General features: G+C 54.0%; 3 protein-coding genes across 10 annotated transcripts in view; 1 reads left to right on the top strand and 2 right to left on the bottom strand.

Moving 5' to 3' along the window:
- Positions 1-22: 22 nt before the first annotated feature.
- On the bottom strand, positions 23-7,737 carry NDUFA13 (NADH:ubiquinone oxidoreductase subunit A13). Its single transcript, XM_033854061.2, has 5 exons — positions 7,599-7,737; positions 2,327-2,405; positions 900-971; positions 434-503; positions 23-216 (listed from the first exon to the last, which is right to left on the bottom strand). The coding sequence occupies exons 1-5, from the start codon at positions 7,690-7,692 to the stop codon at positions 97-99; spliced, it is 435 nt and encodes a 144-aa protein (XP_033709952.1). The 5' UTR covers positions 7,693-7,737; the 3' UTR covers positions 23-96.
- An 87-nt stretch (positions 7,738-7,824) lies between these two features.
- Positions 7,825-9,824, top strand: TSSK6 (testis specific serine kinase 6). Its single transcript, XM_004312328.4, has one exon. It carries the CDS (start codon positions 8,562-8,564, stop codon positions 9,381-9,383), a length of 822 nt encoding a protein of 273 aa, XP_004312376.1. The 5' UTR covers positions 7,825-8,561; the 3' UTR covers positions 9,384-9,824.
- Positions 9,825-15,148: 5,324 nt separating this feature from the next.
- The window catches only part of GATAD2A (GATA zinc finger domain containing 2A), a 98,966-nt gene continuing 91,730 nt past the window's right edge, over positions 15,149-22,384 (bottom strand). For 5 of the 8 annotated variants that reach the window (XM_033854052.2, XM_033854053.2, XM_033854051.2 and 2 more), the window contains exons 10-13: positions 19,825-20,123; positions 18,978-19,160; positions 18,587-18,782; positions 15,149-16,113 (exon numbers count right to left, since the gene is read on the bottom strand). In XM_033854052.2, coding sequence (XP_033709943.1) covers positions 15,983-16,113; positions 18,587-18,782; positions 18,978-19,160; positions 19,825-20,123 — 809 coding nt within the window. In that variant the 3' untranslated portion in view covers positions 15,149-15,982. The remainder of the gene's footprint in view (positions 16,114-18,586; positions 18,783-18,977; positions 19,161-19,824; positions 20,124-22,384) is intronic. The other 3 variants (XM_033854056.2, XM_033854058.2, XM_033854060.2) reach the window with 3 other exon arrangements.

Raw genomic sequence — 22,384 nt, 5'->3', positions numbered from 1 at the left:
TCAGTCCCTAGGACACAGGCAGGCCAGTCTCCAGAGCGTTTATTCTCTCCTGGTAGGGAGGGAGTAGGGGTCCAGTGGTCTGAAGGGCACAGGTGCCTACGTGTACCACCTGAAGCCATAGGTGGAGCGGAGAATCTCCTCGTTCGTGCGCAGCCCGTAGAGCTCGCCCATCATGGGGGTCACCCAGCGCGTTGTGTGGAACACAGACTCGCCTACCTGAGGGGACAGAAGGGTATGGGTGGCGGTGCAGCTAACCCCTTAGGCCCATGCAGCCTGCTGGGACCCCACCAGGCCTGGCAGCCACTGTGCCTACACCCAAAACTGCCTTCCCCTTCTGGCACTTGACACCCACTACCCCTCGGCCCCAGGCTTTCTGTGGGAGGCTGCGTTTCTGCAGTGGCCTAGACCCCCGCCCTCCCTGCTGAGGACCCACCTTCCAATCCGGCACGTCCTTCATGATGATCGCCTCCTCCTCCAAGTTCTCCCGAAGCATCTGGAGAACCCTGCAGGGACAGGGTGGGAGGTGGGGGACAGGCCTGACCACCCTGAGGGGCCCCTGCCGAACAAACCTGCCAAATGTGTCCCTGCCCCACCTCCCCATCACCTCCTGCAGCTTTCAACCCTGCGCATGCTGACCCCTCTTCTTTCCTTTCTTCCACTGGCAGACTCTTACTGTCCTCCTGCCCGGCCCCAATGCCCCCTCCTCCAGAAGCCCTTCCATTCTCTCTTGGGTCTCTGCTGCAAATCAAGTTTGGGGCCCTCTCCAAGGACGAGGGCATCCCCTGGAGCCACGTACAAGGTCATGGCTGTCGGTCCCCATGTGTGTTCTGGCCTTATCCCACGCTGCAGGCTGCAGCACTCAGGCCTGTAACCTCCCGACCCTGGCCCCAGCAGCACACCTCCGGTCCTTCTCTGCCTGCAACAGAGGCATCAGTGCAATGCGGGCCTCGAAGTCCTCGATCTGCAGGCGCCTGTGAAACCCCAAAACCAACACTCAGGTCAGACCATGGTGGGATGGGGGGCAGATGATGAGGTCCTTGGACATGCATTACCCTGGAAAGGGGTTTGGGGGAGAGGCAAGCAAGGGGGAAGGGCTTGGGCAGTGGGCTCTGCCCACTGACAGCCTGAGACGGGGGATGGGGGGGCATGCAGTTGACACAGGCGGCGTCAGTCCACAAGACTGCTGGCTTCACACTTCCTTTTCAGTTCAAAACTTTTTTTTAAATCCTAAAAATAGCCCGGGCCTGATGACTGCAGTGAACTGTGGGGAACGTTCATCATGGGGTTCTGGACTTTACAAAATCACATCACTTTCACTGCAAGATAGCCGTGGGGGAGCAAGCATCATGGGCAGCTCCTTTCTTCTCCCTGCTTTTTGGCATCTCCAAGCCACCAGCCCCATCTGTGCTGGGAGGTGTGGGGAGAGCGATGCCCAATGATGTGGCCCGGGGAGTGGCCTCCGGCCCTGTCCCCTCATCACCAGAAATCTCACAGCAGCACAAGGAAGGGTCTGGGTGAACTTCAGCCCCCACCTCAACCCTCCCACCCCCTCCCCATCCCCCAGGACCCAGGGTAGCAGCCCCGCTCCAGGCTGCTGCCCTCACCACAGTCACACACCGTGGTTACTACTGGGTCCCTCTGGGAGACTGGGCCTGGTCTTGCCTGTCCAGTGTGGCGGCCCTAGCGTCCAGCACCCGCCAGGTGCTCCTGAGTTCACTCAACAATGCTGAGCTCCCTCCACTTGCTAGGCCTTCTCCAGCACCGCCTGTGCTGGGGGTGAGCAAGCTCAAGGTGGGTGCTAAGGACACAGGACACAGAGTGGGAGAGGGTGGAGGGGCCTAGCTCGTTGGGAGCCACTGAGAAGAAGCCACGTGGCGGGGCGTCCGGCAAGCTCAGAGGCGGCAAGAGTCCCAACCAAGGCCGTTGCAGACCTGGGTCCCTCAGGCCCTGTACGGCTGGCCCGGCCACTATCTTGCATGATCTGCTTTTTAAGCCTTTATATCACCATTGCCTGGTCACCACCCACAAAAAGACAAAAACCCCCTAAGAGAGTGCATCACGGGCCTGTCCTTCCACCTCCACGTCTGCTATGCTAACGTGGACCCTCGGGTACCCAGTGGTGGAGGTCAAGGGCACCCAGTAAACATCTGGCGGCGAGCTTCTTGCTTACTAGTCAGTCATTCCTTGAGGGTAAAGCCCAGAAATCGACTTGCTGTGTCAGGGCCTGCACCTACTGAGGCCTGAGGAGTTGACAAGGGGCCCCGAGGTACACTAAGTCCACAGGCACACGTCCCCACCCTTCCATCCTCACCAGCGCAGGGCCTACCTGCGTTCGCGGTTCCACTTCATCATGCTCCAGTACCCAAACAGCAAGGTCCCGATGCCCACGGCGAACATGCTGTAGCCTGTGGGGAGAGGGGGCGCTGCTCAGCACCTGCACGTGGGACAGGCCACCTTGTCCTTTCTTCTCCTGAAGCATAACCCACTCACTGTGCAAACAGTCCAGTAACATGAATGAGGGAGAAGGCAAAAGCCCTCACGAACCCCCTGCCAGAGATGGCCGGTACCATCTCTAATGCCTATTTTTTCAGACTACTTTTTTTTGTCTCTGTGGAAAGTCCACTGGCCCCCTCCCTTGGACACCCCCTCCCCCACAGCTGCAGCCCACTCTTTATCCCATTCACCCACTCTGCGGGCAGGGGCACCAGGCTGCTACACCTCTGCCCCCATGCCAGGGTTCCTGGAAGGTACAGGACGGGCAGAGACTATGAGAGGGCCTGAGGGCCTAAACGTTTATGGCTGGGTGGCCCTGGCCCCGCCACTGACTAGAAGGTCGTTTGGTTCCCTTCAGCCAGCTGGTCCCCGTGGGGAAGGACGGTGTCCATGCTGGGTCCCAGCTCCACGGAGGTCCCGGCTGCCTGGGCCACCTCCCTGTGTGCTGCCCACAGGGGGCTGGATGGGGCTGCTGGAGGCAGGCAGTGCCCTGCAGGGGCTGCCCAGCCACCCCCTGGGCTCCCAGGTGCTGCTTCCTCCCGTCCCAGTAGGGTGGATCCCCTTCCCGGGACCCCAGGAGACAGAGGCTGAGATGAATATTTACTGAGAACCCGTGGGCACCTGTGCTGTAATTCTGACTGACAGGCCGTGGGCCTGCTGGGGTCTTCAGGGAGGTCTGGACGCTTGGGGCCTGGCTGGGGCTGGCTCGTCCTGCACCACCTCATCTTTCAAGCCTCAGTCTCTCCTCTGGACAGAACTCGTGGTTGCTGGGATGAATTGACAAGCTCAGCGAGACCGAGCTCCATTTAACACCCAGTAAAGGACCGGCAAATGGTGGGTAAAGCCACTTCCTGGGACTCGCGGGGGGACAAAGTGGGGGCTCTTTCTTCTTCAGCTCGTCTCCAGCACAAGGCTCCTCTGGCACCTCTGTTGGACCCAGAGATAAATGAAAAACTGGCTCAATTTTTTAATCCCTTTAGTTCAACCTGTTAAAAACATGAGCTCACGGTAAGGCACTTCCATGTTATGGGGGACAAGGTAGCGAGGGCACCCTGGTTCCTGTGCTCAGAAGTAGGACCTCTCCTGAGAGGGCCGAGTGCCCAGGACCGGTCCGTAGTGCACTCGTGGCTCTCCCACAATGGCTGACCACCTGTGTTGGGCACTCAACGTTCTTTCCATTGGGTGGGAGTGTTTCATCAGAGCTGCCCGTTATTTGCAACAGCTGCAGAGAGGCCCGGGGCTGCTTCTTCCGACCCAGCCCCAGGGAAAAGACTGAGAGACTGTCTTTGTGAGGACCTCTTGCCCTCAACATTGGGCACCCATGTGTGGGCCCATCTGTAAGATAAATTCCAAGACTAAGGTAAGGTGGCCTTTAAGATGATGCAGCTCTAACTCATCTATTCCTCATTGACAGTGGTGAGGCCGAGGCCCCAGGCCTTCAGGGGGTGTCTGTGCCTCCAGAGCTGCCAGTCTGGTGGGAGAGGCCAACGAGGGGCATGCCCAGAAGGGGGTGCGGGCCACGTGTAAAGAAGACCTGAATGAATAGAAACGCATCCTGTGTTCATGGATCAGAACTTAACATTGTTCGGATGGCAGCACTCTCCAAACTGAGCTACAGATTCAACAGTCCCCATCAGAATCCCAACCTTCCCGGCCCCCCCCCCCACAGAAATTGACAAGCAGATCGTGAAATTCATATGGAAATGCAAGGGACCAGAATAGCTGAAACAATTCTGAAAAAGAAGAACAAGGTTGGAGGACTCTTCAAACTTATCACGCAGCTGTGTGTACAAGACAGTGTGCCCTGGCATAAGGATAGACATGTACATTGATGGAACAGAGCTGAGAGTCCAGAAATAAACCCTCACATTTATGGTCAATTGATTTTGGACGAGGGTGCCAAGATAATTCAATGGGGACAGAACAGTCTTTTCAGCAAATTGGACCACTGGATAGCTACATGCAAAAGAAGTGTGCTCCTTCCTCCCTCCATACACAAAAATTAACTCAAAATGGATCAAAGACCTCAATGTACTAAGAGCTAAAACATAAAACTCTTAGAAAACAGAGAAGTCATTCTCTGTGACCCTGGATAAGGCAATGGTTTCTTAGATATGACACCAGAAGCACAAGTGACAAAAGAAAAAACAGAACTGGACTTCGTTGAAATTTAAAACTTTTGTGCTGCAAATGACACCATCAATGAGCTGAAAAGACAACCCACAGACTGGAAGAAAGTATTTGCAGATCATATACCTGATAAGGGAATGGTATCCAAAATATATAAAGAACTCTTAAAACTCAATAATAAAATAACTAACCACCCAATTAAAAATGCATAAAGGATTTGAACAGAAATTTCTTCAAGGAAGCTATACAAATGGCCAATAAACACATGAAAAGATGTTCAACATCGTTAGTCCCTAGGGAAATGCAAATCAAAGCCACACTAGATACCACCTCACACCTACTAGGATGGCTAAAAGTTTTTTAAATGGAAAGTAATTAGTGTTGTCCAGATGCAGAGAAATTCGAACTCCCGTACATTGCAGGTGGGAACGTAAAATGGTACAGCCAACTTGGGAATAGTCTGGCAGTTCCTCACAATGTTAAATAGGGAGTTACCATGTGACCCAGCAATTCCACTCCACCTCAGAGAAAGGAAACATATGTTCACACAGAAACCTGTACAGGAATGTTCACAGCAGCACTGTTTGTAACAGCCAAAAGGTGGAGACAACTCAAATGTCCAACAAGTGGTAAATGGACACACAAAATGTGGTCCATCCATACAAGAGTATTATTCAGCCATAAAAAAGAATGAAGCACTGAAACACTACAACATAAGCATTAAAAACGTGCTGAGAAGTCACACAAAAAGGACACAGAGTGAATGATGCCATTTATATGAGAGGCAAATCCACAGAGACAGAAAGCACTAGCTTGTCAGGGGCTGGGAGAGAATGTGGAGTGACTGCTAATGGGTAGAGCATTTCTTTTTGGGGTGATGAAAATTTTGTAAATTTAGATCATGGCGATGGTTGCATACCTGTGAATAGACTCAAAATTGGTGATCTGTACACATGAAATGGGTGAACTGTATGGTATGGCATGTGAATCTCAATAAAAATGTTAAAGATACCAGAAAAAAAGAAAGGGCCACTCACTGGGTGCAGGTGGGAGTGGAGAGAGGAGAGCTGGGGGTGAGAGATAAAGGGAAAAGGTGGCGGTAGCAGTCACTTCGGTAGCAGCATGGATTAAAGGCGGCCTGAGCCAGCTTGGCATGTTCTGGGATGTTGGCACTGAGTGGGCCACGCAGAGAAAAGGGGAGTCGGTGCCAGGCTTGGGGCCACAGTGCCTTGACAAGAGCAAGACTGATTGGGAGAGGGCAGCTGTGGATAAGGCTGGAGGACAGAGGACAAGGGCAGGGTGTAAGACAGACTGTAGGGCCTTTGCATTTACTGTTCCCTCTGCCTGGGGAAATCCTTTTCAGAGAGGTCCTTTCGCCCATTCTGGCTAAAGCAAGCCCCAGTTATCCTAGGCCTCGGCACTGACCATAATGGGAAATTATGGAGTGATGTGTCTGTCTCCTCAGCTAAACAGTGAACTCCTCAGGACACAGCCCAGCACCACGGATGCACTTAACAATTACTAAATGCAGGTACATAAATGAAGACCACATCCCAGAAAGGAATGTGGTCTTAATATTCCTCACCCCTCTGCAACCAGGAAAGACTGGGGTGGGTCTGTATGTGCTGCAATGAAAGTTGGTGTCAAGGGCTGTGATGGGAGACCCAACCCCAACTGGTGGTATCTGAGGCACACGGGAGGCACTGCTGTATTATTAACTGATAGAGGACCGGGATATGGGCCACATTTGTCACTTAAAAATGAAAGAGATGCTGACTGTGGGAAGCCCAGGGAGACCCAAGGGCTAGGGTCCTTCTGCAGCCTGGTCACAGAACTATCCATGTATAAAAGACCTCATGTCACACACCCGAGAAGTGCACTGACCTGGGTGTCAAGAAGAGACTCAAAGATTGCTTTATATTTGTTGAATCTAGGAATGAGTCTAGAGTCGAGTGCCCACGTGGTGCCAAATCTAGTCTGTAACCTGTTTTTGTATGTCCCTCGGGCTAAGAACACTTTTAGGTTTGCAAAGTTGAAAAAAAAAGCAGCAATAGTGGATAAAGACCATCTGGCAGAGAAAGCACGAACTATTTAGCCGGCTCTTTACGGATAAAGTTTGCCAACCTTTGTTCTGGATTAGAAAAAAGCCAAGAAGGGGCAGGAGAAGACCTGAGTTTTCACCTGACAGTGACTTTTCTACTGTCTGAATTATAACTTTTTTTTTTTTGAAACCATGCCCATGAATTTTTTTGCTTTTTAATTGAGGCATAATTTGCACAACATGCGCATGGTTAAATGTAAAGTTCAATGACTTGCAACAAAGTATTCATTCTTAACTCGTTTTACATTTTTTGTATTTCTCTGTTATCCTTGGGTGCAGAGTATGGGCGCCTTTTACTTTCTCGCTTACATTTTTTTGTTAAACCCAATAAAAAATTTTAAAACGTTACTTAGAACCCTGGACAATTTTAAGAACACATAATTCTGGGACAGCCTGAAGTTGGGGGCCACCAGAGAGGAACCACTGCACAGAACATCTTCTCTTTTTTTTTTTTTCAGACCATCTTTTAAATTCCCTCGGTATTCCGGGTTTCGGCCCCAGCTTTGCTCTGGGTGGCCCCGTGGGGAGGTCGCATCCTCTCTCGGGCCTCAGTTTCCCCACCTGTGAAACTGGAACGTGGCGGAAGGATCGCGGCGCGGGCTAAATTAACCTCAGTTTCATCAATTGTAAAATGGGAATAATTAACGGGACCGACCTCTTGGGCTGTTCCGAGGAGACAAAGGGCTTAGTAAATGCTCGACAAACTGCAGCAGTTGTCGTTATTGTTAGTACTGAAGCTGTTGGGGATCCTGGAACTCCGCTTCCCGTCATATGGAGAGGGAAACTGAGGCCCGCTAGACTCCCCGGCGTCCCGACCCCGCCGAGGCACCCAGAAGGCCCAGACCCTGACACCCCGGCGCAGGGCGACACTGACCCGACAGTCCCCGACGCGGAAGGTTCCGCTTGTAGTCGATAGGGCCGTAGCCCCCCAGCGGGGGCATGTCCTGCTTCACCTTCGACGCCGCCATACTTACAGGACCCTGCACTTCCGGTCGCGGGAGGAAGTTACGCAACGGCGGCCAACGCCATAATGAGTGTGGCGGAAGCTGTCGCGCCGGTCTCGCACACGGCTGCGAAACCTAGGGCGCTGGTGCACCTACCTACCCCGGTGCACCTACCTACCCCAGTGCGTGAGAGAGCTCGGATAGCTGGGCCCGGGATCGACTGCACGCCCCAGCTGCGGCCGTAGAGTCCTTATTTTCTCTTCTCCCACACGGGGCGTGGCTTAGTCGGTGTCAAAGCCTGCAGCCCGGCCGGTCGCCAGGGTCCTTGCACCAAAGGACCACCCATTCACCTTACCTCTGGGGCGATGTGCAGGCCAGTTAGAAACCCTCAGATCTCTTCCCCATTTTCTCCCCCTCGGGGGGCCCTGTGGGCAGCCCAGGGCTTCACAGGGTCAGGGCTGAGTACAGAAGTTGGGGGACGGCTGCTACTCAGATTCGGACTCATGAGGAGCCAATTCGGACTCATGAGGACCCAATCCCAGGCACGGATTCCACTCCCCGTGGTGGTCGGGACTCCTTGCTAGTGTCCTCTCATCGGGAACTGGACCATTCAGCGTGATCATGAGTCACAAAGCCCTAGCTAGGGCCTTGGGGGGCACCACGGGGCGGGGTCTGGGGCCCCACCCCGAGGCGGGGTGACGCCCGCGTTCACTTCACAAGGCAGAAATTGTTACCTAGGCAATAAAGGGCACCGCGGCGGTGGGGGCCCGGGAGTGGGCACATGGGGGTGGGGGTGTGCAGGTGCCAAGTGCCATGGGTTAGGCCCGAGATAGGAGTCCGGCCGCCCACTGACAGCAGCCGCCTCCTGCTCCCCACGCGCTTCAGGCGCCACTATGTCGGGCGACAAGCTTCTGAGCGAACTCGGCTATAAACTGGGCCGCACGATAGGCGAGGGCAGTTACTCCAAGGTGAAGGTGGCCACGTCCAAGAAATACAAGGGCCCGGTGGCCATCAAGGTGGTGGACCGGCGGCGCGCGCCGCCAGACTTCGTCAACAAGTTCCTGCCACGCGAGTTGTCCATCCTTCGGGGCGTGCGGCACCCGCACATCGTGCACGTCTTCGAGTTCATCGAGGTGTGCAACGGGAAGCTGTACATCGTGATGGAGGCGGCCGCCACCGACCTACTGCAGGCCGTGCAGCGAAACGGGCGCATCCCCGGGGGGCAGGCACGCGACCTCTTCGGGCAGATTGCCGGTGCTGTGCGCTACCTGCACGACCACCACCTGGTGCACCGCGACCTCAAGTGCGAAAACGTGCTGCTGAGCCCTGATGAACGCCGCGTCAAGCTCACTGACTTCGGCTTCGGCCGTCAGGCGCATGGCTACCCCGACCTGAGCACCACCTACTGCGGCTCGGCCGCCTACGCGTCGCCCGAGGTACTCCTCGGCATCCCCTACGACCCCAAGAAGTACGACATATGGAGCCTGGGTGTTGTGCTCTACGTCATGGTCACCGGGTGTATGCCCTTCGACGACTCCGACATCGCCGGCCTGCCCCGGCGTCAGAAGCGCGGCGTTCTCTACCCCGATGGCCTCGAGCTGTCTGAGCACTGCAAGGCCCTAATAGCCGAGTTGCTGCAGTTCAGCCCGACGGCCAGGCCCTCCGCGAGCCAAGTAGCGCGCAACTGCTGGCTGCGTTCGGAGGACTCCGGCTAGAAGCCGGGGCTCCCACCATTCCTGCCGCCCCGAGCACTGCGCAAGCGCAGCGCACGCGCAAGAAGCGCGCTTCCGGAGTTCCGCGAAGCCGCCGCGCGACACTGCGCACCCGCCCTTTCCTCTTTGCCACTTCGACGCCGTGGGCGGCGGTCGACCCCGTTTGGAATGCAGCTCCTCCGCCGCGATCCCAAGAGAAGAAGCTTCCTCGGTTCCCCGAGGGAAGGCCCCCGGGAAGGGGCAGGACGAGAGGAGAGGGAAACGTTGCCCCCGTGCGGAATGAGCGACCGCTACGCGGCCGGCAGTGGCTGCTTGGAGAAGCTGCTGGCGAGCGGACGCGCGCGGAGGGCGTCTGTCCACAGCCAGCCGCGCATGCCGGTGAGGGACGGCGCGCTCCAGGCGCTGCCCCCCTTGGAACTTGGAATAAACTCGCTCTTTCTCGCACCTGGCTCTAGCGACTTCCCCTTTTACGGAGCTGGGGGGAGGGGATCGCTCCCTGGGAGAAGGCAGGCGCGGGCGCCCCATTTTAGAGAAAGGTTTGTAGAGGTTCTTGCTACAGGTCTGAAAAGGGAGTTGGAAGGATTCGAACCCAGACCTTTCGGGCTCCCCATCTTGGGCAGACTCGAAGGGGCTTTGGAGTCGTCCCCGGCGTCGTAATGCTCCTGGGAATGGAGGTGCTGGACTAGGGAGCAAGAACCCCAGCACCCTTCTGGTGTTTAAGGATGGTACAGCAAGGGGCGGGGGTCGCCTGTCCCTACAGAAACAGCATTTGCAAAAGAGAAAATTGATGCCCACACCGGTATCACTTGCCCAAGAACAGCCAGGATTTGCACCTAGATATGTCTGAAGTGGGGTGGGGAGGTGGTGGAAGCTCTCCTTAGTGAGGGTCCCTTCTTTGGTGAGGGTTAAGAGCTTCGGGGAAGAGTCGAGGGTGGGGCATTTGTCTGAGGGTTCATTCTTTACTCTGTTCATTCATGCATTTTTTTTGAGCGCCTGCTGTGTGCCAGGCTCTGGGACTCAGCCAAATGGCTTGGATTCATCCCTGCTGTCAGTGAAGGGAGCAAGTGAAAAGTAAAATAAAAGAATGGCGTGAAAATAAAATAATTGTAAGTTGTTGCTAAATGCCAGGTGGGGGTGAGCAAGGAGGGACTGAAGGGAACGCCATTTGAGCTGAGCCGGGAAGGAATCAAACACTGGAAACAGCAAAAGGAGTGTTCCAAGTGTTCCCAAGACAAGATGGAGCTGGTGTGTTTGAGTAATGCTAGGGACTCCTGTAGCTGGAATGGAGGGGGAAAGGAGGTGGAGAGGTAAAAGGTGTGTGTCTGGTATCTGGAGAGGGATCCCACAGGGCCTGGGGGAGCTTGGGGGTTATTTTGCCTGTGATGAGGTTACTGGGTTTGGTGACAGTGGCTGTTGTCATTTGGGGTGTATGGGAAACACCTCCCTAGGCCCTTCCTACCTGCCTCCACCAGAGCCCCACAGTACCTGAGGAGGGTGGTCATTTATGGGTCTGACCATACCCCACCCCTTGCTCCCTCACCCTCCATGGCTCTCAGGTGTCCTGGGGATTGTGTGCCACCTCTCCCCTCACTCCCTTCAAATAGGCTGTGGCCCCAACCCCCTCATTTTGCAGAGGAAGAAACAGGCTAAGAAAGGGGAAATGACTTGCTCACTCAATAAAAGCCACATCCTTCTCCCCTTGCCCCTAAGGTCCAGCCACACTACTCTCCTTTGTCCTCAACCTGCCTTGCTTGGTCTCACCTCTGAGGCTTTGCACAAGCTGCTCCCACTCCCTGCACCACTTTTCCCCTCCCTTCACGCGAGACTTGGCCTAAAAAGGTCACCTCCCGTGATACCCCATTCTTTCCCTCCTCACCCTTGTCTCAAGGTGTGATCCCAATGCCTGGGGCATGGCACGTGCCTTTTTCTGTCCACTGATTGATCTGTGTAAGCAATGGGCCTGGGGTCCTCCTGCCTCACGGCCACACCCACAACTCAGTTCAGAGGGGACAAGGTCTCAGGGACCAGGGCTGGTGTCCCATTTGTTAGCTGGATAAGATGCATGAGACTTGCCCTCTGTCCACGGAGGAGCTTGTGCCTAATCCAGCAAAGACTCACTTGAAGGCTGGCCGTGGAACCCCGGAAGCGGGCTTCTCTCAGCCAGTGTCGGGGTGTGGGGCACCAGTCATTATGTGTCACGGGTGGAGGACAGGGTTGCGTTTAATTTCAGTCATGTCTTGTACCAGTTCTATGCCTTGCCCAGGCTAGTCATGGCCACGGGGGAGGCTGGAGGCAGAGATGCCCCAATAACAAGAAACAGCAAAATATATAAGTAGGGCTTCCCTGGTGGTGCAGTGGTTGAGAGTCTGCCTGCCGATGCAGGGGACGCAGGTTCGTGCCCCGGTCTGGGAGGATCCCACGTGCCGCGGAGCGGCTGGGCTCGTGGGCCGTGGCCACTGGGCCTGCGCATCCGGAGCCTGTGCTCCGCGGCGGGAGAGGCCACAGCAGTGAGAGGCCCGCGTACCGCAAAAAAAGAAAAGAAGAGAAAAAATATATAAGTAAATAAAAGCATCTAGGAAAACAGGGTGACATTTACTGCACATTGGAATTCACCAAAGTGCTTACAAGTCTCATTTTTGTGAATAAAATTTTGAAAGTGTGTCAACCTCTGAAAACAAATTTTCACCAGAAATTGTTCATTTCGGAGCCAGCCGGGTGGCTCCCACCCTCTGTGCTTAGAATCTAAGCACATCATGTCCTGCAGCAGACACCCAATGCCGTGCCAATCCAGAAAAGCCCACCACTCTGGGGTGGAGGCTGGTGATGGCTAGGAGCCAGGCCGATGGGCAAAACCCACTACATTCTCACTGCACTCCCCCAGCGCTGTGGGTAAACGGGCCACAAAGCCCCAGGTTCTGGTGGAAATGGAGGCCCAGAAGCAAGGGTGCGGAACCCAGTTAGGGGAAGACTAAATACCCATGACAAGTGAGGCCTGAAAGAAGCCCAAGAAGCAGGTGTCCTCTCCTTTCCTTTGCCTCCCCGTCAACCAAGCACCCTGCTGTCCCTTCCCAAGTTTCCAAGCTGCCCCAAAGCCGCGACAAAAACGTGGGATACCAGGGCTGAGGGGACGAAAAAAAAAATACAGCCAACACATCATCCATTTCTTTTTTTTTTTTTTTTTTTGATCCATTTCTTTATTGTCCTTCAGATTCTAAAACTTCCTCATGACACAATGTATAGCCATTGATTCCAGCGTCTTTGTTTACTGGAACTTCTGTTCCGGTTTGGTGGGAGATTATTTTTTTAAACATTTATTATCAAAGACTTAGAGTCACAATAAATACAAGTGACAATCTCCTCCCCCCAACCAAAACAAACCACCTCCCAAATACCCTACACTAGTGTAACTATTATACTTTTCTTTGTTAAGGATTATAAAACTTTAGCTGTCCTTTAAGAAAAAAAAAAAGCTCAGTCCAAGTTCTTTAGGCAAACGCCATGTGCAGCATAACTAGGCATCAAAGAAAAACCCTATGGCAGAGCAGCAAGGACTGTCTTTCCCATTATTTACACCCCTGTGATGATAATGTACTATTTATATAGAAAACTCCTCCCCGTGTCTCTCCCCCCACAGGAGAGTGATTTGTGGGACACAGGAGCCACAGGATGCAGCAGGGGTGTACTGTCGCCTCTTTCATTCCCTCTGCACTGGAGTGAGCTTTTGCTTCCTGAAGATCTTATAGTACAGACAGGACCAGAGCCGCGCCCTGCCCCACCCCCGGCCCCCACTCCCCGCCTCCCGAGGAGAGGCCACTGTTGACCTTGTCAAAGGTGTGGGTCCCAACAGTACACATGGGACACCGAGGACTGGAGTCCCCATGACATGGTCAGGATGGCCAGAGCCGTGGGCAGCTCCAAGTGGACGCACAGTTATCTGTGAGAGCATCCACGTGCACACTCGGGCCCATACAGGCAGCCACTTCAGATGGGGAAGTGAGCTTGGTGAACCCCACACCCGAGTCCACAGAACAGCTGACGTTTTGAATAGTTTCCAGTTGCCATCGGGGGTTCCTGTCACAGATTCCCGGGCAGTTACAATTGTCATTTGGGACTGGAGGCTCCCACATTCTCTGGTTCTCCTGGGAACCAGATCCTCTCAGCCTACAAACTCCCAGAACTGTAGCCAATTTTGAGGCGTGGGCTTTGGGGCTGGGAGAATACCCTTAATGTTAATATCCTTCCCGTATTCAGAGAGGTATTTAATGCCTTTTCTTGCGACATTATAAATTTCATCACAGAACCATGCACTTGAGGCTTATAGAAGTTACACTGCGAAGGGGAAATTAAAGGGAAAAAGGGGGGAGATAGAAGTTTTGAGACAGTAGAAATGAATAAAGATTAAGGCATCTCACGTTCTTGACCCCCTTTTAAAAAGCTACATTTATGTCACAGTATGTCCTACTATGGGAATGTTCCTGCAAATGCTGGGCTGCAGGAGGCAGAGACAGGGTCAGGGCCCGGCCATCCCATCCTCCGCCTGTGGTGGTCAGTTTGTACTGAACTCACGAGGCCTATTCAACAGCCTGGAGAAGTCTGGCCAGGTGAGGTGAGGAGAGGTGGTTCCTGAGCATAGTGGAGAGTGAGGTTCTGATGGGGACGGGGCTCGGGGCCAATGCAAGTGGCTCAGTTTGAGCCCTGGAGTCACAGACCCAGTCAGCCCCCGCGGGGGTGCAACAACGATGGTGCACCCCCAGTGCAGAGGTGACCTTGGCCCAGACGCCTGAGTTGCTGCATAGGACTGAGGTCAGTTTGCAGGGGAGGCCAGCGGGCACTCCTTCTTGGAGGATTTGGAAAATTTGGCCCATGTCATTGAACAGAGAGAGCTAACAGCTCAGAGTAGTATAAGACAGGTATTTATTTGCCAGGCACACAGAAAAATGAGAGGAATAGAAATGCTTGCATACTCTTGATTTTTTGGTGTAAAAACACACCCTTCCCCGCTCCCCCACCCCTCCTGAAGGTCAATTTCCCCTTTCCCCCAAATCCCTGGATCTTGGAATGAAAGCCACCCTTCTCCTGCCCTCCCCTCCTTCAGCCCATCTACATTATGTACTCAAAAATCAATGAAAAATTTAGGATTTTACACAACAAAAAATTAGAATGCTTTGGAAAACTAGTTCTACGGCATGTCAAAAATGTCCTCTAAACACTGATAGTCACACAACATGGGGGGGGGGGGGCGCGGCGGCGGTTAAATGAGCCTTTATTAGAATGTTGCAGCAGTGTATTCGAAGAAGGTGGCCCTACAAAATAAGGATTTTAAATTAAGTCCCTAACTGCATGGATAGTAAAACCAGGGCTGGGGCTGAAGTGAGGAGCAGCATACCCCACCTACACACACGTGTGCACATACACATGACACCCTCACACCTGCACAGAGCTGGCCCATGTGCAGCACACACACAACAGCTTCTGCCTTTCCTCATGGACCGATTTTTAAGGAGTGGGAGAAACCAAAACACAACACAACTAAAAGCAGACCTGATCCTTTGTAAGACATTTCTGTAGACTCTAGGGGGGGGGCTTAAAAAAAAAAAAAAAGTCTGAAGGCAAACCCTGGCAGCATGGCCCTGCTTTAAGGGAAGGTTCTAAACTAGACCCAAACATGAACCCTGAAGTCTGGGGTGGGGGTGCAGGGGCGCCTCCCCACCCAGACACACCTGACAGAAGCACAGGCCAGGGCTTAGGATGTTGTCCATCAAAGTAAGTAGGAAAAGAAAAGGATTTAATAAAATAAACCACCACAACAAAAAAACACAACAGCCAGCCCCTCCAACTTCCCGCTCAGGCTCTGGATGTTGCTGCCGATTCTCTCCTCCCTACTCTGTTGACGGTTCTCGGCTTCCAGGATCCCGGGCTCTCTGGCTGGGTCCGGGTTGCAGTTTGTTCTTCTGCTTAAGTGTGGAAGGTCGGGGGTCTCTGGGACGAGCAGCAGCAGAGACCTTCTGCTGGAGCAAGGGCTGGGTGGTCAGAGGCCCACCCTCCAGGGCATGGGGGCCGTGCTTGGCAGGGAAGGTCTGCACGGTTTACATTAAACTCCATCATCGTGAGGTGATTTAAAAAAAATCTGTCAACCTAGAGATTGCCATGAAGGAAGGCAGTCAAAGATTAGGAGGCTAAGACAGAGGGAAAAGCAAAAACAAAACAGAATGCTCCGCTCAACTTCAGAAGCCCCGGGCGCCATTGCCCGAGCGTGTCACAGTGTCTAGGGTGAGCCGTCCATGTGCCCTTCAGGGGGCCGAAGGAGAGGGCGAGGAGCAGAACCAGCCCCCAAGGTCCGCTTTTCTGCTGGTGTTGGGCAAACTAAAGGCAAAGAAAGGAAGAAAGCCCATGGGAAAGGTCCCCAGTAATAATCCTGGTCCACCTGTGAAGTGGTCCCCCCACGTCGATGAGACTTTGCAGCCAAGATCGGAACTCTCACTTCCGCAGCGCGGCCGGCGCTTACTCGCCCTCTCGGGCAGCAGGGTGTCTTCCCGAGTGGAGGGTGGTGGGGCCAGGTGGGAGGGAGGAGGGAGCCTGTTCTCCACTGGGCCCGGCTCGCACTATTTCCACGTGGCCGACTGGGGGATGGAGCGTGGCGGGATCATGTCCAGGAGGTACTCCCGCTGGCGGTCCACAGCTGAGGAGGTCTTGTGCACCGTCAAGCTCGGGCTGACAAATGCAAGGGCCCCGCCTGCAACAGAACAGAGCAACAGGCCACAACAGCCCCAGTCAGGGGGAGGCTCCTGGGAGGACCCCAGCCTCAGCTGGGCCCACTGAGCAAAGGTGGTTCAAATACCAGCCTTGAAGCTGAAGAGAATTTAATAACTCAATCGCTTTTACAATGTTCCCAGCCTCTGCCATGGTAACCTTACACGTGGGGCAATAATCAGAGATCCTGTCATCTATCGGAACTATGAAAACTGAGTTATTTACTACAGTACTATACAGAACACTGAAAAACTGCAAATGACTGACCTGTGCAACTGAGCAATCCAGTATGATGCAATACTATGCAGTCATTACAACTGATCCTGTCCTCAAAGTTTTTAATGATATGGTAACATTCTCTCATTAAAACATTAAGAGGGACACAGAATGCTAAAGACAGCACGATCCCTCTGTAAGGTACTTCCTATTTTTTATTATATATGTGCTGGCATTTACACACGTGTGACATGTGAGTGAAGAGGTGGAGGGGGGGTGGGGAGGAGAAAGTCCTGAAGTGCAACATTTGTTCTCCTGGGGTTGACAATGGCCACTGCCATTATCTTCTCTTTTTGTATTCTCCAAATTTCCACAATGAACAAGTATCACTTCTTTTTTTGGGGGGGGGGGGAGGGCAGTGTGCTGCACGGCTTGCAGGATCTTAGTTCCCCGACCAGGGACTGAACCCAGGCCCCAGCAGTGAAAGCGCCGAGTCCTAACCACTGGACAGCCAGGGAATTCCCCAAGTATCACACACCCACACCCACCCTGCCCCCCACCGCCCCACCAGCCTCCAACCGGCACACTTAGGTTTTGGGCTGGCCTGCGGGAAAGGACTGCCCTGGAGTCTCAGCTGCAGCAGGGACCAGAGTCGTTGTGTTACCCAGAAGTATTTTTGGTGGGTTAATATATTTTGTGGAATAAATGTTCCAAAGTCAAATGCACCACAGAACCCTCCCTGTGCATCCAAGGCCAGCACTCCAGAAACCTGCTGCTAGGTCCTGCCCAGAAAGCCACCATCCAGAAACCCAGGGCAACCAGGAGTCCAAGCAGAACTCTTCTGAGAAACGCTGCTCTTAAGCCATGACACTTTCAGGTCTAATCCCACAAATCGTTGAACACAGCAACTATTTATTCCTTCAGATTCTCTTTCGAATGTTACCCTTAATACGAAGTTTTTACATGGTACTATCACTGTGCATACACGCGTACTCTCATATTTGACTTTCCCCACTTATCTCATGTACTTTCAAATTTCCCAGAAAAGGAACTTCTGACCAGTCTGTGAGTTCTTAGCTGTAATCTTAAACATGCTGAACAAAAGTATCTCTGGTTTGTTTACAAATGTTCTCTGCTCTCCAGGAGGGCCAGATTCTTCTGCAGTTGGATGAACTCCCCTGAGCTGACTCTCCTCTAGAAGGCTCTGACATTTGGGCATGTTTATAACTCATGGTCAGCTGCGTGCACAGCCGGCTTCTGTGTTTTGTTTCCACCAACAACCCAGACTTCCCAGTTCTGACTAGTGAGATGGATCTCATGATGGCGCCTCTTCTTCCTAGAGCAACCCCGGCGTGGGGGTGAGGAGGGAGACGGGACACTTGGTCCAATGAGACCTCTCACCCATCTCCTCCTCTCAGCTCTTTGTGCCTACATTTCACTGTCCAATTACTGACGGACACAAGACATATTTAACTTTCATCCTAAGGCCAGCACATAAATAATAAAGAACAGGACAAATGGTATGGGGGATGACCCAAGGACAACCCAGGGAAGGTGGGGCTGTGGCAGACTGGGGAGTGACCACCTGAGTGTCTCCACCTCCCCCGGTTGTTCCTCAAATGCCATCTCCTCAGAGGCCTTTGTTGCCAACCTCAGTTGAAATCTCAGCCCCCGCCCAAGGGTCCCCCTCCTCCTGCCTGCTTTCTCATTCTGTTTTGCACTTTGTACCATCTGACCTGTCTAAGCCAGAGGGGCTGGGAAGAGGGTGCCCAGAGAGCAGGGAATGAAGGACACTGGGTGAGCAAGAAATGAAGTCAGTGTGCCGCGAAAGGTATCAATACACTGTAACAGCAGAATCAGACATTCTCTATGGCTGGAAGGGAGAGGGGGTGAGTTGGCAAAATGAGCATCTATGCTCACAGGGTCCACTGACGGCACGGGGGTGGGGGGCACTGCCTGAACGGGTTCTGTCCCCCATTTTGGGTCAAGGGCTGAGAGTTTGGGTATAGAGGGTGGAGACACCGAGGGTGATTAGTAGTTATCCAGGGCTATCACTTGTTCAGGGCATCCTATTTAGTGAACAGAAGAGATGAAGCTGAAGAGTCCGAGGCAGCACGTCTGCAGGTTCAGGGCCCTTCTGTGCCATTACCTGTGCGTGTGCACGTCTTTGTTCAAAATAAGGAAGGGATGGACCCAACCCCAGCGAGGTCCCTACTCCGAGCCCCACGGGGTCTGCCCACCTGTACTCAGGGGCGCCTTCTTCCAGTTGGAGGTGGCGTTGCCCTTGCCAGCGCTCACGGCTCTCTCGGAATGTCTGCCGGTCCTGCTAACGAGGGCTGTGGCCGAGGCTGCATTCTGCAGTTTGGGTGACTGGCTGAACGTGTGCAGGATGCCTCGGGGCGTTGTGGCCGAGCCCCGGGACAGCTGGCTGGAGGCCTGCAGTGGAGAGAGGGTGCAACAGCTTGTGTGGGGAAGGGGGCAACAGAGGGCAAGATGCTCAGCGCAGCCGCTCCTTGCTCTGGCTGACCTCTTCCCACCCACACGGGATCCCTGAAGTCCAAAATCAGGAGACTAGGTAAGTTACACCGAGGCGGGAGGGTAGGAGGAAGGGAAAGAGAGAGAGACACACACAGACAGACACAGGCAGTGTGACAGTCGGCGACTGACGTGGTCACGGTCTGGGATGTGAGGGCCGGTTGGTGGTTCGGTGCAGGGGGCTCCCGGCACCGCAGTTCTGACCTGTAGCACAGCCCCGTTACTCCAGTCGCGGGCCTCTCCTGAGCGGAACGCCAACTTACGCCGGGGTTTTATGACCTACACAAACGGGGGTTGAAATCGAGGTCAGCACTGTCCAGAGTCTGGCCAAGGGTGATCTAGAGTGACCAAAGGGCAGCAGCTATGGCCGCTTGAGGCCCAGTCCCCACAGGATAGGCATTTCCTGAGGGCAGCGCAGCCACCCACTACGTAGGGATCTTGAGAAGATGTGTTTATTAGTGAATTACAAATGACTTCCAAGGACACAAAAAATTGCCAACAGGGAGCTTTGGGTCTATAGGGGGTGGGAAAGCAAAGCATTAAAAAAAAAAAGCAGCCAAAAAAACTTGATTTCAAACTTGCTTCTCTCCTTAATTTAGCTAGAACATTTCTTCCAAACGCCCCTTTTGTATCTCAATGTGGCTTTCAGAAAAGTCCTTTTAAACAAGAAGTGCTTGTCAGCCGGCACACTGCAAGTGAAAGCTACAAAATCTAAAGAAACTGCAAATTAGTATGTTCACCACCAAACACCACCATTAAATGCAATTTAGACGCACAGTTAACAACCAGGCAGATGATCGCCGAGTGTGGGAGAGAATGTCTGAACATCCTGCCTGCTAGCGACAACTCCCTGCCAAGGGAACGAGGCCCCTCTCCTGGAAGGCGAGGCCACCCAGCCCATGCTCCCAGGCCACAGCTCTGGCTCCCATACCAGGACTCTCACCTGCTTCAGCGCAGGGTGTGGGGCGGCAGCAGGCTCGGCCTTGGCCTGCGCGGGGGCGGCGCCCTGCTGTAGGAGGCGCTGCTCGATCTCCTGCTCCTGCTGTAGCGCCTTCACGAAGGCGGCCTTCAGGCGGCTCGTGTGCTCCACCTTGAGTGCCTTCTTCTGGTTGGATGCCATGCAGTTCTCGCACATGATGGCGCCGCCCTTCTCCTCCCGCCAGCGGCATGTGAAGTCCGTCTTGCACTGTGCACACATGTAGGGCTCCCGAGACAGCACAACGGCGGCTGACATCCTGCCCGCTGCAGGGAGAGATGGGTGTGCCGCACGTCAGAGGAACAGGAACACCACAGTAGGAGCCCGGACTACCCCCCGGTGGGATATGGATGAGGGCAGAGCAGGGGCAGCACCCTGGGCCATGTGGCCCAACTGGCATCAGGACACCAAAGCCTCAGTCAGCGTGTTCGTTAGGCAAACACATATTGGGTGCCAACTGTGTGCGGGCACTGGGCCAGCCTCGGGAGGCTTTGCTGGCAGAAGCAAAGTTGAAGCACTTAAGAAAACACTGTGAGTTAGGCACCCTTGATACCAACTCTCAAAGACAACAGTGCTGTCAGCTTGGCTTCTCCCAGTCATCTTTCCTACCCACAGTGCAGACATTTCCAACCCTCCCGTACTGCGTCACCAGTGGAGAGGAGATGGTGACCACTCGAGGCCCCCACCCTTGCTAGTGGGTGAGTTAACAGAGGACCAGTCATCTAGGCGAGTGCTTATGCCAACAGGCACTGTGCCTGGTGCCTTGTGGGTATCAGGGTGTCCAATTCTCACAACAAACTTCTAAGGGGCACACCCCACCCCACTGTCCTGAGGAAGAAACTGAGGCCAAGGAGCTGAAGTGACCTGTGCACAGCTGGTCAGCGGCAGGGCCAGGACACATACCCGGCTGCCCTGGGAAATGGGAACTTGGTGGCTCCTTGATCAGCTACAGGAGGGGTGACTGGGGAAGCCACAAAAAGCACCTGCTGAGGTGTGGGGTCGATACTTTTTTTTTTTTTTTTTTGCGGTACGCGGGCCTCTCACTGTTGTGGCCTCTCCCGTTGCGGAGCACAGGCTCCGGACGCGCAGGCTCACCGGCCATGGCTCACAGGCCCAGCCACTCTGCGGCATGTGGGACCTTCCCGGACCAGGGCACGAACCTGTGTCCCCTGCATCGGCAGGTGGACTCTCAACCACTGCGCCACCAGGGAAGCCCTCGATACTTTCTTCAATGTATATATGTTTGCCATCCAATGTGCAGTAAGGGGTACCTTTTGCACTCTGTTCCTATCTTTTCTGTGTCCAGCACTCCTGAGTTTAGTTGCCTCTTGGCATTATGGACCATGATGCCGAGAGACCCTTAGCCTCCCCATCCCGCCTTGGGCCTGGCCAAGCTGCCCCTAACTGCTGAGGGGCTGTGCAGGATCTGACTCTAGGGGGGAGACCTGTCACTCCACGGAGCAGATGGGATGTTGCCTGCCCAAGCTGCCCAAGGCTCAGGGGTCTACACTGGGCCCCCAGCTCCAGCCCCCAGCCTACAGCTAACACGCTCTGGTAACAAGGGCACTTTTGCTTTCACACATCCAACCCCAGAGAATGGGGTACCTGCTTCCCAGGCAGCTGCAGCCTGCGTGACCAGTGCCAGAACAGACACACCAGTGCAGGGCTGTACTCAGTGTCCACCTGTGGCTCTGCGAAGTGTCAAGAGACACCTCAAGCAGGACTCAGAGCCTCCTCCCACAGTTAGGTCCTGTTTTTTGACAACAGGAGAGGGAGACAGACCCCTGATGAGAACAAGCGGAGACAGACTGGTCTGGGAGAGCGGGTGCCCAGCACAGGCAAGTGTAGGACAGGCAGGCATCGCCTCCTGACTCAGGCCTCCTGCCTGCCGCACTGCACTGGCCTTATAGCAGCATTTTTGCCAACTTAACCTTATCATAAAGGAGTCATTGAAGAGATCCAGACACATCCAGGCTGTGTCAGAGCCCACACCTCTCCCCACTGGGCCTGGCTCTGGTGCCCCACAGTCCCTCAGGTGGAGTCCACCTGGTCATCCCCTGCCCTGAAGAGGTTACAGCTCTGCCTCCTTCTCAGCTCTGAGCATCTGACGAGATCACGTGGGGTGGGGATTCAGGCTGGCTGCCTAATAAATGCCACCACGAGCTCAATCTAAGGGCAGAAAGTCCTCAGTTTAGCATCTGCTGGAGGCTCCCAAAGGGCCAACCTGACCTCTCACCTTTCAGTATCGTTTTTGCTCACTACCTTATTTATACTCTTTTATTCCTAAAACCCTCTAACATGCAGGTGTGCTTTCCAAACTACTTCCAAGGAGGGTAATAAAATGATCCTGGCCTGGGCATAGGTGTCCCTCTCCCACTTTGGAGACTAAGAGTGCTTGAGGCTCTGCAGAGTTCCACCTTTGCCCAACTCTCAGAAGTGGCCCCATCAGAAAGAAGGTGCCTATGGTATGTTTAAGAAATTATCTAGGGCAGGAGGGAGAAATCAGGAGATTGGGACTGACATGTAA

Source organism: Tursiops truncatus, chromosome 3, assembly GCF_011762595.2.
Source record: "Tursiops truncatus isolate mTurTru1 chromosome 3, mTurTru1.mat.Y, whole genome shotgun sequence".
Lineage (NCBI taxonomy): Eukaryota > Metazoa > Chordata > Mammalia > Artiodactyla > Delphinidae > Tursiops > Tursiops truncatus.
This window is presented reverse-complemented; position numbering and strand designations above follow the sequence as displayed.

What these genes read in the sequence shown, in the direction of transcription:
- NDUFA13 (XM_033854061.2), bottom strand. Translation starts at nt 7,692, where the DNA reads ATGGCGGCGTCGAAGGTGAAGCAGGACATGCCCCCGCTGGGGGGCTAC. An exon ending in TCCGCGTCGGGGACTGTCGG is followed by an intron (nt 2,406 to 7,598) that starts GTCAGTGTCGCC and finishes CTCTCCCCACAG; the next exon opens with GCTACAGCATGTTCGCCGTG. An exon ending in AAGTGGAACCGCGAACGCAG is followed by an intron (nt 972 to 2,326) that starts GTAGGCCCTGCG and finishes GGGGTTTCACAG; the next exon opens with GCGCCTGCAGATCGAGGACT.
- TSSK6 (XM_004312328.4), top strand. Translation starts at nt 8,562, where the DNA reads ATGTCGGGCGACAAGCTTCTGAGCGAACTCGGCTATAAACTGGGCCGC.